The sequence below is a fragment of the Castor canadensis genome, chromosome 4 (assembly GCF_047511655.1).
Source record: "Castor canadensis chromosome 4, mCasCan1.hap1v2, whole genome shotgun sequence".
Classification (NCBI taxonomy): domain Eukaryota; kingdom Metazoa; phylum Chordata; class Mammalia; order Rodentia; family Castoridae; genus Castor; species Castor canadensis.
Window position 1 is genome coordinate 4,247,501 of NC_133389.1, and position 15,086 is coordinate 4,262,586.

Genomic DNA, 15,086 nt, shown 5'->3' on the forward strand with positions numbered 1-15,086 from the left:
TCATTCTGGTAAAGACACTACATCAAAGTCAACAGGAATGCAGATGAAACTAGAGTACAAACTATGAGGGGAAAAAAAGTACAAAGCAGAGCACAGGAATAAACTAAACATAAGGGACTTTCCAGAAAAAAAGTTATTTCTGATTGCAAGTCACAACTGTCAGCTGTTGTCTTTGGATTAGACTGTCATAAGAGACATAACTACTTAAGATTCTTTCTCAGGCCAGGCTGAGCTGGACCAAATACTCCTAACAAGCGAGGTGGAGTGAGGTGCTGAAGCCTGGTGCTACCTTTTCTTCAGCAAATAGTCTCTTTGAGAAGGCTCCCTCTTGTCAATAACGAAGTTGGCTAAAACCTTATCCTCCAAGAACTTCTCCACTCTGAAGAAAGTATGACAAAAAGATGTTCCCTCACCAGGCAATGTCACATTACACAGAGACAAAAATTTCCTAAAATATATAAATCAAACAATTCACATCATAAAAATGAGTCAAATAGCCAATCAAGACATTTGAATAGTAAAATTAACCATTATTTCAGATAAATGGTGATGGTAAACGCTACTGCTTTTCTATAACATGACATTTTTGCTCAAAGTCAGATATTTTCCACTCACAGCATTAGCCGACAAGAGTTATCTTTTCAACTTTTGAGTTTTCTCTTCCACTGAACTAGGAAGTTTTTGTACTAAAGGACTAAATAAAATTTCCCTTGGTTACACAGCAAGGATATGGGGTACACCATTGGAAAGTAGGAGACTATAGTCTTCCCTTGAGGCAAAACTGGGTTAGAAATAATATCTTTGGTTACCATGATCAATTTGTGGCCCTACCTTATTTTTATTTGTTCATTCAGTAATACAATGACCGTCACTGAATTATTTACCATCAAACCCAAACACTTATAATTTATCCCAATCATCAAATCCAACGATTGGATTCTTTAATCACTTGGATTATTAAATCTTTTTTGGAGGTATTATATACATATGATAAGCAAAGCACACTAAATAATATTGTTCAAGGCTTGCATGCTGGATTCTCTAATGAGTCAAGTGACAAACTTAATACAGAGGCCTCTGAATATGCCCGATTCAAGTATGAATTTCTGCTGATATTCAAACTGTGGTTTGGCTCTCAGGTACCTGCAATACTTTGAGAGTTAAATCAGGAAAAGCCAATACCTTACTGTACAGATGAAGGATCTCCATGTATGAGAGACATTCTCTCCATATGGAGGAGATCCTCAGAGTTTCTGTGATATGTGGGAAGCGGCTCCACAACTGCTTTACGATGGGAACCCACTTGCAACTACGCCCAGAGCAGATCTGCTTTAGTGAGTGGGGTTACATGGCTATGCTGCAGGTAAGGTAGGATTTTTTATTTTATTTTATCTTCTGTTTCTGTTTTTTCTTCAAGGAAAAGAGATAATGCTAAGAAAACTAAAAATAAAGAAAGTAGTCTGAAACTGAATAATAAATACAGTATGTTAGGCAGACGAGGTAGTATATGCCTATCTTCCCAGCTGAGTTTAAGACCAGTCCAGACAGAGTTAGAGAGACTCTATCTCAAAAACAAAAATTAAAAACAGAAGTAGTAGCTCAAGAGGTAAAGGCTCACCTAAGAAATGCAACACCCTGAGTTCATTCCCCAGTACTGAAAAAAATATCATGTATCTTTTAGACATACATAAACATTGAAATATATCCACATATTATTAATACTGTGAGTTTTAGTTAAAAAAAAAAACAGTAAGCACTGTGGTAATTTCTCTAGTTAAAAATTTTCCTCCTGTTCAAAATCTTGTTACCATATTAACAATATGAAAGGGAAAAAGGCATAAATTTAAAATTTTTAAATGTGTCATGCAGAAACAAATCTGCCATTATCAAACTGCTGAATATATGGCATAGCTATATTAAAGAATTATAAATATGAAATGAGAAAAAGGCATTCTGAACACCAAGATGAACCATGAGAGTGAAAGGGGGAAATAATCATTTTAATTAACTGCAAAGAAAATTTGTTCTAAATTAAATAAAACAGTTCATGTGCTTATTTGACCAAATCTGCTACTTCATTTAATCCTTTCTTCTACCAGATCAACATGAAAGGAGGGGAACATTATTTAGACCAGAGCAACAGAAAACTTCTTGAATAACTTTATTCAAAAACATGCACTTTTGAAATGCACATATATCTATGATTTTTGAAATCTGATTACTCTAAGTCCATGTCCGCCTCACCACAACCCACAGGTGGAGGAGGAGTGCGTCCTCAGCATTATGGAGCAAAAAGCCATGAGAACTCAGAGAACAATGAACGGTGGTTGACTCATTAAGTATGAGCAACAGGTAGAGTGAAAAAAGACTATACCAACTTGCAGTAGCTTCTGCATACTATGATTACAAATCATAAATTAAAGTAAGTAAAAATCAATCTGGACAAAAAAATTTCGTACTCTAAATATGAACCATCCAGTTTGGAGCCAGGCCAAACACCTTTTAGTAAAAAAAATAAAACAGAATGTGCTAAGCAGTGTATCAGCCTTCTACGTAGTAAGAAGTGATTATTTAGGATAGGAATCTAAGGAAGGTTGTAGAGTAAGACGACATCTCTGATCACTGAAAAGAATGTACACACTGACCCAAGGCTGAAAGACAGGGAAAAGTTTTTTTCAGTGTCACAGTGAGTGAAAATATAAGCAGAGTCAGCTGAGATGCCTTCTCATTTCAACTTGACCCTCCTTCTTCTATATTGAGCTTAGCACCCCATCCTGTACCTAAGAAACCATTATTTATAAAACAAGAAGACAATTCAACTATAACCCATGGAAATGGATCTTTTCCTGAAAAAAAATCTTTATATTGATATTACATGCAAGAAATATGCCCAAATAAATTTATACTGATACATATTAAATTAATATTTGACTTTTTAGTCTGTTAAACGTTGATTTCATATGATGCAACCCGAGGAGGTACTAATATCTTAGTACCAAACAATGTCATGATTCCTTTCAAAGGGAGTAAAGGATCTGCTGAAATGAAAGGGATATTTTGCACAACTTTAGGATGATCACAGATGATAAGTCTCATATGCAGAATTCAATGTCAGCTTAATTTTGCTTGTGAGTCTAAATGTGAGGAAACACTATGGTGTGAGTGATGAATCCTTTTATTCTAAGCATGACCACAACAGGTCATGAGTGGCCCAGGAACAAGAATCTGATGGAAAAACTGCCTGAGAAAATAATCTACACAAGTGCTTCATTTAGCATAATAAAGAAGAATATTATGTTCCTCACCCTTTCAAATGGATGGTCAAATTGCTTTGATGGAATTTGACAAAAATGAGTTCCAAAGGTTCTGTTTCCTGAAAATTCCTGAGGAAAACTTTTAATTCAGACTCTTATAAGCAAGTAGGAAGACATCATGAATATAAAGACCCTCTCACAAACAGTCAGTACTGTATAATCAAAGTGTATCAAAGTTGGTAATTAAGCGTAATTGAAGGCTGCAGTGAACATATAGGCCTTTGTTCTCTTCTTTAGTTCTGGCACTGACTGGAAGTTGAAGAGAAGCACTTGAGGCACATTTTAGGTAGAGTCCAGATGCATAAGCACAGAGCTCCAAGAGTGATTCAAGGGAAGAAGAGGGAGGAATGGCCACGGACTCCTAGATACCAGTCTGTGGGGGACCTTTACACTTAAGGAATTCAGACAGTGGGCATCCTTACACCTAAGACTCACGGGCAACACTGGACCACATCATAGCAAGAAAAGTTAATTTGTGGACTGAAAAAAAGTGTACTGTTACAGAAAAAAAGAAACTAGGACATTCATACTAGCAAAGATTGAATTCAATACCTCTACATAATGCATTTTTATCTTATTTGTATATAAGAATCAAAGAAGAAGCAATAAAAAGAAAACAGGTGCCATTTTAGTGCAGATTATCAGAGTATTAAGCCATATACCCAATGAAAATGTAGGGTAACATAATTCTAATGCATGATGTTTTCTTACACTTTTGGGGTTTGAAAGGAATTTCTAACCTAAAAATATACAGATACATATAGACCCTTTACTCTCTAATGGTCCATAGGAAAGTCTTGAAAATGAACATCAATTAGAGATGGAACGAACAAGGAAGAGACTCATAGAAGACAGGAGACTCAGACTGAGATATGAACTGAGTATGTGATGATTTGGATGGGTAACCAGGAAAGACTGACTGGTGGAGTAGGGTATATTGGAAAACAGACAACAAAAATAAGAGGTAAGAAGGAAAAGAATTTGTTTGATAAAAGACAGCAGAGATTATTTGCAAGTGGAATCTGCAGTATGAACTAGTTCATTAATAAACTGAGCAAGCCTGGTGCCAGTGTCTAATGTCTATAATCCTAGCTACTTCAGAGACTGAGGCTTGGAGAATCAGGGTTGGAGGCCAGTCTGGGCAAAAAACTCCCAAGACCCCACCTCAACCAATAGCTGGATGCTATATAAAGCTGAGATGAGGAGGATTGTGGTTCCAGGCCAACTCAAGCAGAAAAAATTGCAAAACCCCATCTCAACAATAAAAAGCTAGATGTGGTGGCACGTGTGCCTGTCATCCTAGCAATGGCAGGAGAGTAAAATAAGAGAATCCAGTCCAGGCAGCCCAGGAAAAAAGCAAGACCGTATCCCCAAAAAATGCACAGCCAAAAGGCTACAGGAGTGAGTCAAATGGTAGAGTACCTGCCTCACAAGTGAGAAGCCCTGAGTTCAAACCTCAGTACCATCAAAAAACAACAAAAAAGTAACTGAACAAGTAATGAGGCAGAGAAAAACCCCAGGCAAATAGAGTAAGTTCCATAGTGACTTCCACAAGGTAGGGCCAATCCACCAGCCTACTGTCTTTCCTCAGAGCTCCACTCACATAGTCACAATTACAGCTCCAGAAGTTCTCTCAACTGAGCTGGCTTCCTTCATGCCCAGAGTAAAAGATAAGAGCACAGCAGCAGTCAAGATTCCTTCAGCCAGATTCTTGCTCATTCTCAGTCTTCTGGGGTGAGATCCCTCCTCACCCCAGTGAAATCCTCTCATTGGCTACCATTTCCTAAAACAGTGTATGCATCCTAGAAACTGAGTCTTCCCCTAGACCACTCTACCCAAGTCTTACACGATCTCTCAGACACAGGAACACTACAACCACCCCATGCACCTCAGAGTCCTCCACTGCACTCCTACTGGAACTGACCCAATGCCCCACGTCACTTCTTTTGAAGATTACCTTTTGTAGCCCTTCCCAACAAACTTTTTTAAATGCCTCCCCTTGAAAAAGCACCAGTCCCCACATGCTCCCTGGTATAGAACCCTATTTTATAGACACCACAGCCTCACACCTATGAACTTTCACGTCTCCTATGTGTATCACTCTCTAACCTTACCATCTTCCTATGAGCTCCACAACGAAGGTCCATGAGAACAGAAGCTGTCTCATCCTTAAACACTGCATACCATCCAAGTTTAGCAACACAGTAGTAACTAGTAAATGTTCCCTGAAGAATAAAGAAACCAGTGATAAATGAGATACCCTTATTACTATCACCCATAAAACCTCTCAAGCAGGATTAATTGCTCCCTCTCCTAAAGAATTTCACATATGGGTAACTAAAAAATAACCAAAAATTTCTAAAGAAATTACACTTATGTTTGCTTAAATGCCCAGAAATAAACTGCATGTAAACTGGATGGAATAAAATGAAAAAACATGAGAAAAAGAAGAAAAAAACCTTAATCTATGATATACACTACTAACACATAAACTCTCACACCTACTATCATGAGAATTTCTTTTAAAGTAGTAAATACATTATCATCAATATAACCAAGATGCACTAAAACACAATATTTTTAGTACAGCCAGAGCAAGTGCACTGGTATGAAAGGTGAGGAACTGTTTTCTTTGCTTGGGAATATTCATTAACTGTGCCTACAGGGCAAACCTTACGAGCAAAACATTCTTCAAAACAACAGAAAATCCTGAGAAATAAAAAGCACCACTGAAACAGTACAAATGAGTGCACAAAGTTTTCATCCAATATGGCAAGGACTTTTTTAAAAGTATCAAATGACAGGGCTACACAGTGCCCCCAAACCAAGTGGCTGAAGACACATGCACTTGCAGAAAAACACTGACTTGACTCTTCAAAATTTTCTACTGTGAAACTGCTCGTGAATTATGTGGCCTTTGATTTATGTGAGGCTGTTAAAATATATTGCTCACATAAAACAGGACTTCCCCACAAGAGGAAGAAAGATGAAACAGGAAATAAGAAAAGTAAATAAAATGCTTTCCTCTTAGTCCTTCCCACTTGCTACAGACGGGCCACAATTTGGGCACTGAGCTTCCCAGCAGTAAACATAAAGAGGAAAACTCAATTATATACATGATCCATTGGCTAATAACCAAGACTAAAATGAAAAACTGTTACAGAAAGACACAACTTTTTCTGGGCTAAAGATCAAAGAGAAGTCACATCCCTGAATCTTATAAGGAAGTTATAAAATATTCTCATGAACAGAATTAGTTTTATATGGTTTATATTAGTTTTATATGGTTATATCTTATAGCTTTGTGAATTGAAAGTCATTATAATAAATAAGTGTACAAATCAGTAAAGTCAATTTTATTGTAAGAAAAAACCAAAAGTAATGCACTAAAGGAAATCAGCTCTCTAATAACAGGAATAACTGAAGGTTAAAACTGAAAGCACATTAAGGAATGAAGGAAAGGAACCCAGTCAGGGTTGTACATGTCTGTAATCTCCAGACTCAGTAAACTGAGGCAGGAAGATCAGGAATTCCATGCCAGCCTGGATGTCATAGCAAGCTGAGAACTCTGTATAAACGGGGAAGGGGAGAAAGACAATGACACAGAAAAGAAAAAAAAATAAGTATGTATTTTGGACATTAAAGTACATTATTTGCTACATGGAATCCAGATATTCTTCTTGGCTCTTCACTACAAAGTGACGCAGGAATAGAGCTGGCATTGCAAGGTGAGCTGAGAAATCTAGTAAAGAGAGAAGCTAGAAGAGAGGGCTCTGGAAAGCACTGGACTGCTCCAAAGAAGAGCCCAGAAATAATCTGTAATCTCAGTATTACATCACAGACATTACTATAGTTCATTAAACAATCTCAGCAGTACAATGGCCACAAAGCATATATAAATTATCAAAGAATATTTAAATTATCATTGTATTTTAGGAATATTTCCAAAATCTAGGAGTGATAACTTTGGTGGAAAGTGTATATTTATTTCCATATGTACCTGAATAGATTCTTGTTTAAAGCAAGTAAAATACAGAAAAAAATTTTCTAAAATCAGTCACTGTGGTTTTGGATAAACTGATGTGACTCTAACTTTCTTTCCATAGAGAATTGATTAGCTTGCAGGGCTACCTCTCTATTAAATCCTTCCTGACAATGAAACCATGTCATATAATCACAGAACATCATTGATATTTAATTGTCTACAGGTGGGGAATGGGAAGAGCTAGAAGGAAGGACTCCTCCATTCCTACAAAAACAGTAGCAAGTTATTAAAATATAACAACCTCCCACTTATTAAACAAACAAAGATGGAGGCAATTAACATATTTTCCCTTCACTTTAGTCCAACAGTGGTATTACTTGTGTAAATATTTTTTAAAGCAGATAGGAGTCCATAAACACTTTATTCTTCCTAAATTAGCTCTCATGAGGGTAAGAAAAATGATTGCAAACCACAGATGGAAAGGAAGGAGTGAAATGAGCCCAGTAAGTAGTGAGTGGGTGATGGGAGAGCCTGAAGTCTAGGAATATAAGTGACCGAAAAGAGTTTTATGAAGTACATTCCAGAACAATCCTATGAGGGTCATATCATATGGAATGAAATGTCACCAACAAAACCCTGAGAACAAGCCACTCACTTCAATGAAACCAGAAACAATATTTACCCTACAGAAAAACACTATGGAGTTAAATATTGAGGAAAATGGTCCATTAATAAAAGAATCTCTACACAGTAAGAGTAACTTAGTCAAAGGCAAGTTATTTCTTGAAAATGGACAATAAAAGTGACAACTGTACCTTAAAAGGAGTCAAATTCTACACTATGAATAGAAGCTCTTCTAACAGAAAAACTTAAGTCTGTAAAATGCCTTATTTTTCTCTGAGATTGATAGTATCCATTTCTAATCAAATCTATGTGTGCTTTGCACAGGCTTAATCACCACCAAAGAAAGTACATGCCAACATGCTTCTCCCAGAAATGTTTGGGGTTTAGATGATATTTTCATGTTTTATGAAAAAGGATGAAACTTACATATAAACCTGACAAACAAAAAACAATGATGATGTTTTAAACAATTTAAGTGTGCAAATACAAACTTTCTGAGTGAAGAGAGAAAAAGGAAGAAACAAAGCAGCCTTCTAAAACCCTAGACAATGACCCATCTTGTAACAGTGCCCTCAGGCCACAGTGCCAGAGCTACTGATCTTTCCATCCCACAATTAGCATGGGTGGGGAAAAGATTTCACTTATCAGTAGTATCAAAGGTGTTAAAAGAACCCTAAATCCAAAATGTCTGATAAAAGAGAGCACAAATTTCAGGGCTTATTAACCCAAAGGCTGCCTAGGAGAAATCCCGAACAGAAATGCTGACCCAACCTAGGGCCTATACTCACCTCACAGCTGAGCTAACAATAAGGCATTGTCTTTCAGCAACCACCTCAAAAGATACCTACATGGCTTCAATTTAAAGAGCCTTAGGTTTTGATCTGAATATTCCTCATAAAATGCTCAGGAACATTTCATCTGGCTATGAAATTATTTAATGCTTATACTTTATTAGGTACTCCTTAATTCAAAATCTTTTAATTGGTAAAGTGGTTCCATAAAGTACTAACAGCAGAGACATTTCCTGATGGTGTACCACCCATTCCCCACACACACTAAATAGCCATTACTCAACAGTATCAGATGGGAAATCCAGAGTGAACCATTTCCCTCCTCTTTGGGCAGCTGTTCAAAGACAGTTGATTCGACTGGCACTAAACTAGACAAGGTATCCATTTAAACTGTCATATGCACCTGACCTGTTGTTCACAGGAGATATACTTGCTATGACCAAACCACTTGTGGCAAAAACTCACTTTGTAGCTTAATATGAGTGAACTGAAAGAGCCATAAAGGCATTCTGGATCACTTATATAGAAGGAAGAATTACTCATTTAAAACAGGGAATAGTTTACAATGAACTTGCAAATTAATTAGTTTATTATTTGGAAATGTGAATTGGATGTGGTTTTATTCAGTTGTATTTAAATATAAAAGATCTCAGAAATACTGTAATATAATATAAGCCAACACAAGTTTATATATAGTATAAATTTGTAAATACTTAATGCAAATTTGTATAAGTTAATGCAAATTTAGGGCTAAAAAATGTTCTTCCAGAAACTATCACTTCAAGTGTTCAAGGATCTCAAAAACAAATTGGAAATATTTAGCTTTCTTTTTCTAATAATGGTCACAATGACAAAATTTATTGGTTCATCAAACTTTATCATACAAGTAGATGAATTTACTTTTAATAAATTATCATTTTTGCATATATCAGTCAAAGCACAAGGCCTAAACACTTGCAAACAAAATGCATTATGAACTGAATTGTCAAAACCTATTTAGCTAACTAATATTACTATTTGCTATAATATGAAATGTATTAGAGGGAGAATCAAATTCAACACATAAAAAAATAAACCGATTATACTGTCTTGAAGAAATTAAAATACAGCAAGCTTGCAAAATTATAGCCAAGGCATTAATGTTTCAAATAGGTAAGAAAAACAAGTAACTTAACTCAGAGAATAGTTATCCTTTGTGAACTGAAATTTCAGCATACAGACAGTTGCCTTGCATTTTAAAATCACTAAAAGGGAGGAGGCGCCTATTGGCATTTCTTGTGCTAGCTCTTCAATTGTGGTCTCCTCCAGTTACAGACGCATACAGATTATATTGCCACTGATGTCCTGGAATTCTGATTCAGCACTTCTATTTAATAAGAGTGCCATAAAAATAGACATCACAAGCACATCTAAAACAAAGAGTTTTTAAGAGAAAAAAAATTCAGAGATGAATATTATTTGGAATATATAAAATTAATAATGCAATGGATGAGTGTTCTTTCCCATCTGAGATCCAGTTCCTGAATGTAGGGAAAAAAAACTCGTATTAATGCCTGAGAAAGTGCACCATATATAAGAAAGGAAAAACTCATTCAATCTTTCTGTTAATCATTTGGATTTGGAATGTGCCCAAAAGGCCCATGTGATCAAGGTTTGGTAACCAGTCTGTAGCATTTCTGAGACATGGTGGAACCTTCAAGAGGTGGGGCATAGTGAGAGGAAGTTATGTCACTAAGGCTGTGCTCCTAAAGGAAAGACTGGGACCCTGGCCCTTTTCTGTCTCTTTCTTTCCTTCCTGACTACTATACAGTTAACAAGCAAGCCTTCCCTGCCATGTGCATGCTCCATGATGCACTGAGCTGCCAGGGGTCTACAGTAATAGGGACAAACAAACACACTGAAACATCAAATCGAGACCCAAAATAAGTCTTTCCTTCTTTTAAATTGATTATTTCAGGTATTTTTTTCAAAGTAAGGAAAAGTTAACGCACTTTCTCTAGCTTCTTTTTTATTCACACTTTATGCATTTGGGACTGAAATGAGGGAAAGTGGACCAGAATGCACAGGAAACAGTAAATGGAAAAAAGCAGTAAGATCATGATTTTCAAACTCATAATTTAAAAGGGGATATCTACTCTTTTTAAAGTGCTTGGAATTTAAAAATGTATGCATATGTGGCAACTAATTTTTATATAAGGTTTTTATCTAGATATAAAACAACATGAACAAACACTTCAATTTTTTTGATTCCTAAAGAAAAACAAAAATTAAATATTTGGGTTCCAAATTTATAGGATTTAAAGGAATAGTAGACAAACCATTTCTTTTGACCAATTAAGCAATCAAGATTTGTTTTCAACTTTATTTTGGAATTAAATGTAGCAAACCCCAATAAAGTTATCAATACCAATATTTACTAGATATGAGATACTGAATAAATTATTATCATAATTTTCTGGTTCTCACTCCTTAGATCTATAACGCTGAAACACTAATAATGCACTGCTTAATAAGGCTAGAGAAAGATTAAAATAATGCATGTGAATGTAAAAAGAATAATTAAAAATGTTTTTCCATTAACTTAAATTAGTATGAAACATATCTTTAACAAGTCCCAAATTATTCTTTACAAAGCACAGAATTTTCTGCAATATACACATATTTTGGCTACAACTATTACATACAAAGATACAAAGAAAAGTATGGAAAACTGAAAGCATAGATACAAAGAAGCCACACAGGATATCTGGACATTTAGTCACAGGAGTAGAGTCTATGTCCATACTAAATATTAAGGAGACCAATACTCTCCCTTAAAAGTCATGCTAAATTCCTTATAAACAGACAAAGTGTGATAAGAACATTTTTAATAGTTTAAAAATGCTATTAAGTATCTACAAATATGGCTGAAGAGGCCTCAGGGCTCATAGTGGTAGAAGAACTTGCATAGTGTCTGTAGAATTTTGGATATTACTTTTGGAGGATTTAAGAGAAGCTGAAAATCTACCCTATATTATAGAAGGTAAGAGTACCTGCACTAGTTCTGAATGAACTGCAAATTTTTTTTAATTATTATTCATATGTGCATACAATGCTTGGGTCATTTCTCCCCCCTGCCCCCACCCCCTCCCTTACCACCCACTCTGCCCCCTCCTTCTCCCCCCCACCCCCTCCATACCCAGCAGAAACTATTTTGCCCTTATTTCTAATTTTGTTGAAGAGAGAGTATAAGCAATAATAGGAAGGAACAAGGGTTTTTGCTAGTTGAGATAAGGATAGCTATACAGGGCATTGACACATTAATTTCCTGTGCATGTGTGTTACCTTCTAGTGAACTGCACATTTTAAAGACAAAAAAAATGCTCAAGAGTAGCCATGCACACCTGCTAGCTGACACCACTATATTTCAGTTCACCTAATATAATTAAGTCTATGTGATGAAACTAATTATGATACAGTAGCAAGAAAAAGAATCCCTGGCAGTTGATGACATACTAATTGTAGTGTTGTTTTTCATGACGTGACAACTGTAGTATTATTTTGGAGATGACACAAGATGTATCTTTTTAAATATCAGCAATATTTAAGTCTACAGTAATAAATCAAAAATGTTATTTTAAAACTTCAAAATAAATACAGAAAAAGTAGATAAAGTTTGGTTTTACACACTTGTTTTATAGCATATGGTAAGCTGTTCACAGAAGACAACTCCTTCCAATTTAATTCTTCTACTGTTTCAAGGTTGTGTCAAAGTACCCCAAATGCTTTCAAATATTTCTTGACTTACATTTTTTAAATTGAAAGATGGCAGTACATTTTTTTGGGAAGATGAAACAAAATTTAATATTTGACAACAGAGTTATGAATATAAAACAAGATGAACTGATTTGACAAAAATTATAAAAATCTCCCCATTAAAAAAGCCTAAGTGAAAAATAATTGTATTTCTTAAATATAAAAAAATAAATAGAGATTACCTTTCTTTTGGGGTACCAACTCCATGTTTGCCTAGTAGATGAGTATTTAAGTGCTTCTTCATTACAAATGCAACCCTAAAAAATAAATGAAAGCAATTAGAAAACTAACATTGACTCTGCTAAAAACTTGTACACACACTTTTAAAGGAGAATACCCATATACTTCTATATGTATACGAAGAAAGCACAAAAATGCATATTAAAATGACATTCTTCTTGCATACTTAGAAAGCAAAAGAAATAACAGCATATAATGCCCAGGTTCCTTTTCTGGTTTGGGAATACTAACAGTGGCCGAAAGATCAAGCGATGATTGAAGTTCTTTAGTCACTGTCTCCACCATCCACTGGTACGAAAGAGACAGCAGCATCTCAGTATAAGGCACAAGTGCCCCCTAGCTGATCTCACACTTCAATCATGAAATGAATTTGAGGAAATGTCATTTTATTAAATATTTAAAGGACTATAAGAAAGAAAATGAAACTATTCATGAAGCTTCCTTAAAAACATGGTGATGATTTGAAGAGAGGTTTTTAAAAATGATATAAATGCTTACTGTGTCTACAGCACACACAAAAAAATTGTGCTTTAGTGCCAAGAAGATACCAATAATTAAAACAAAGTATTACCTGACACACTGTTTTATTTTACACACAATTCATGTTGCATAATTCAATATTGCTGACATATCCATGGAATGTACAGGATCTGCAGCAGGTACATAAAACACTCTTCTTCCACTGAATTAATTATGTCATGTGATTAGTTCAAACAATTTAGATTTCATTCAGAAGCATCAGACTAAAATGGCTCTCTTGATAAGCAAAAAAATAATTTACTGTTGCAACTTCCAGTGTAAAAGGGCTTGCAAACATTTTTGTTAATTATGTATTACAGCTGTCCTTCATAAAGTTAATTACTAATAGCTGAAAGGCAACAGAATCTATTTGCATATGTACATGAAAGGCATGACATATGCAAAAATATGATTTTAATTAGCATTCCATGATATGAAGGGCTACAAATCAAATTGGCATGTTATAAGATTCTTAACATTAAACACTGAATTCATCTGGACATGTTTGCACAAATGGGCAATGCTAAGACTGTAAAGTACTGTAGCCTCTTAGAAGGAACATGTGACAAAAGCCAAGAACAAAACAATTTCTAAAACTATGAATGCTTCTGTTCTTTTCACACTTGATCTATTTTATTTTCATACATTATTAGGGAGCCTTGGTTTTAAGGACAAGATAATGCATTCACTTTTTTAAATGATTGTTATTTCACTATTCAAATAATATAATTGCACACAATGAAAATAATATTCTTTTAGATACAGTAGACAATAACAACTATGTACAATATATGCTTTATAATTATAAAAAACTGGTCACAACATTAATCAATAAAATGGAAAGATAATTACAACATTTAAAGAGCCAAACTGTGATTAATATTAACAGTACAAAATAATCTGGTTTTGTTTCTGGATTTAGAATAATAAAAAACATTTTTCATTTTATGAAAAAATATAGTAATAACAACAGTCCACTTAAGTCATAACTTCCCTACTGTCCTCCATTTTCCTATAATTAAAAAATCATAAAGCTAACAGCAAAGAGCAAAGGTTAAAAACCCAAAGTTGCAAAGCACAGCTTATTTACATGACCAAGTATAATTTAAGAGCTCTGAACTCAGAAACCAGTACAGTTTTTACTAGAAAAAAATCATTAATTAAAATGTTTAAGGAATTGAAGCAAAAATATTACATTGCACACGGAATAAAGTAAACAGAGAGGGAACTCTTCTACCCTGTAGATGCCTCTAATGCTAATTATTTGGAGGAATAACAGTTTTTTTACTATTATGGGTAAAATAGTTAAGTTTTTAGTACTAATTCATATCTCAATTACGTCAAAGTGCAAAATATTTATTCATCCAAAATTTGACTTAAATACCAATTCCTTACATTTGGCTTAAAGAATGAGTAGTGCAAAAGTTTCAACATCAATCTCAGTTAAAAAACTATAATCCAGGAAGAGCTAACAAAAATTACCAGCTGAACATGATAAAAGCTTTAGCACACAAGGGAGGGGTGAGGATAGGTAAGACACCTAAAAATAGTTAGCATTTGTTGCCTTTAACTCAGAGAAACTAAAGCAGACACCTTAAAAGCAACTGAGGCCAATAGGAAAAGTGGACCAGGAACTAGAGAAAAGGTTAGATCAAGAAGAATTAACCTAGAAGGTAACACCCACGCACAGGAAATCAATGTGAGTCAATGCCCTGTATAGCTATCCTTATCTCAACCAGCAAAAACCCTTGTTCCTTCCTATTATTGCTTATACTCTCTCTACAACAAAATTAGAGATAAGGGCAAAATAGTTTCTGC

The 15,086-nt window shown here is 35.0% G+C and overlaps 1 protein-coding gene across 5 annotated transcripts in view; it reads right to left on the reverse strand.

Annotated features, from left to right (window-relative positions):
• Znf407 (zinc finger protein 407) overlaps positions 1-15,086 on the reverse strand; it is a 447,403-nt gene that overhangs the window by 251,475 nt on the left and 180,842 nt on the right. For 3 of the 5 annotated variants that reach the window (XM_074069625.1, XM_074069624.1, XM_074069627.1), the window contains exon 4: positions 12,692-12,766. The exons of 1 other annotated variant lie outside the window; for it this stretch is intronic. In XM_074069625.1, the coding sequence (XP_073925726.1) occupies positions 12,692-12,766 (75 nt within the window). Of the gene's footprint in view, positions 5,540-12,691; positions 12,767-15,086 lie in introns of all 5 variants that reach the window. One more of the 5 variants, XM_074069628.1, reaches the window with a different exon arrangement.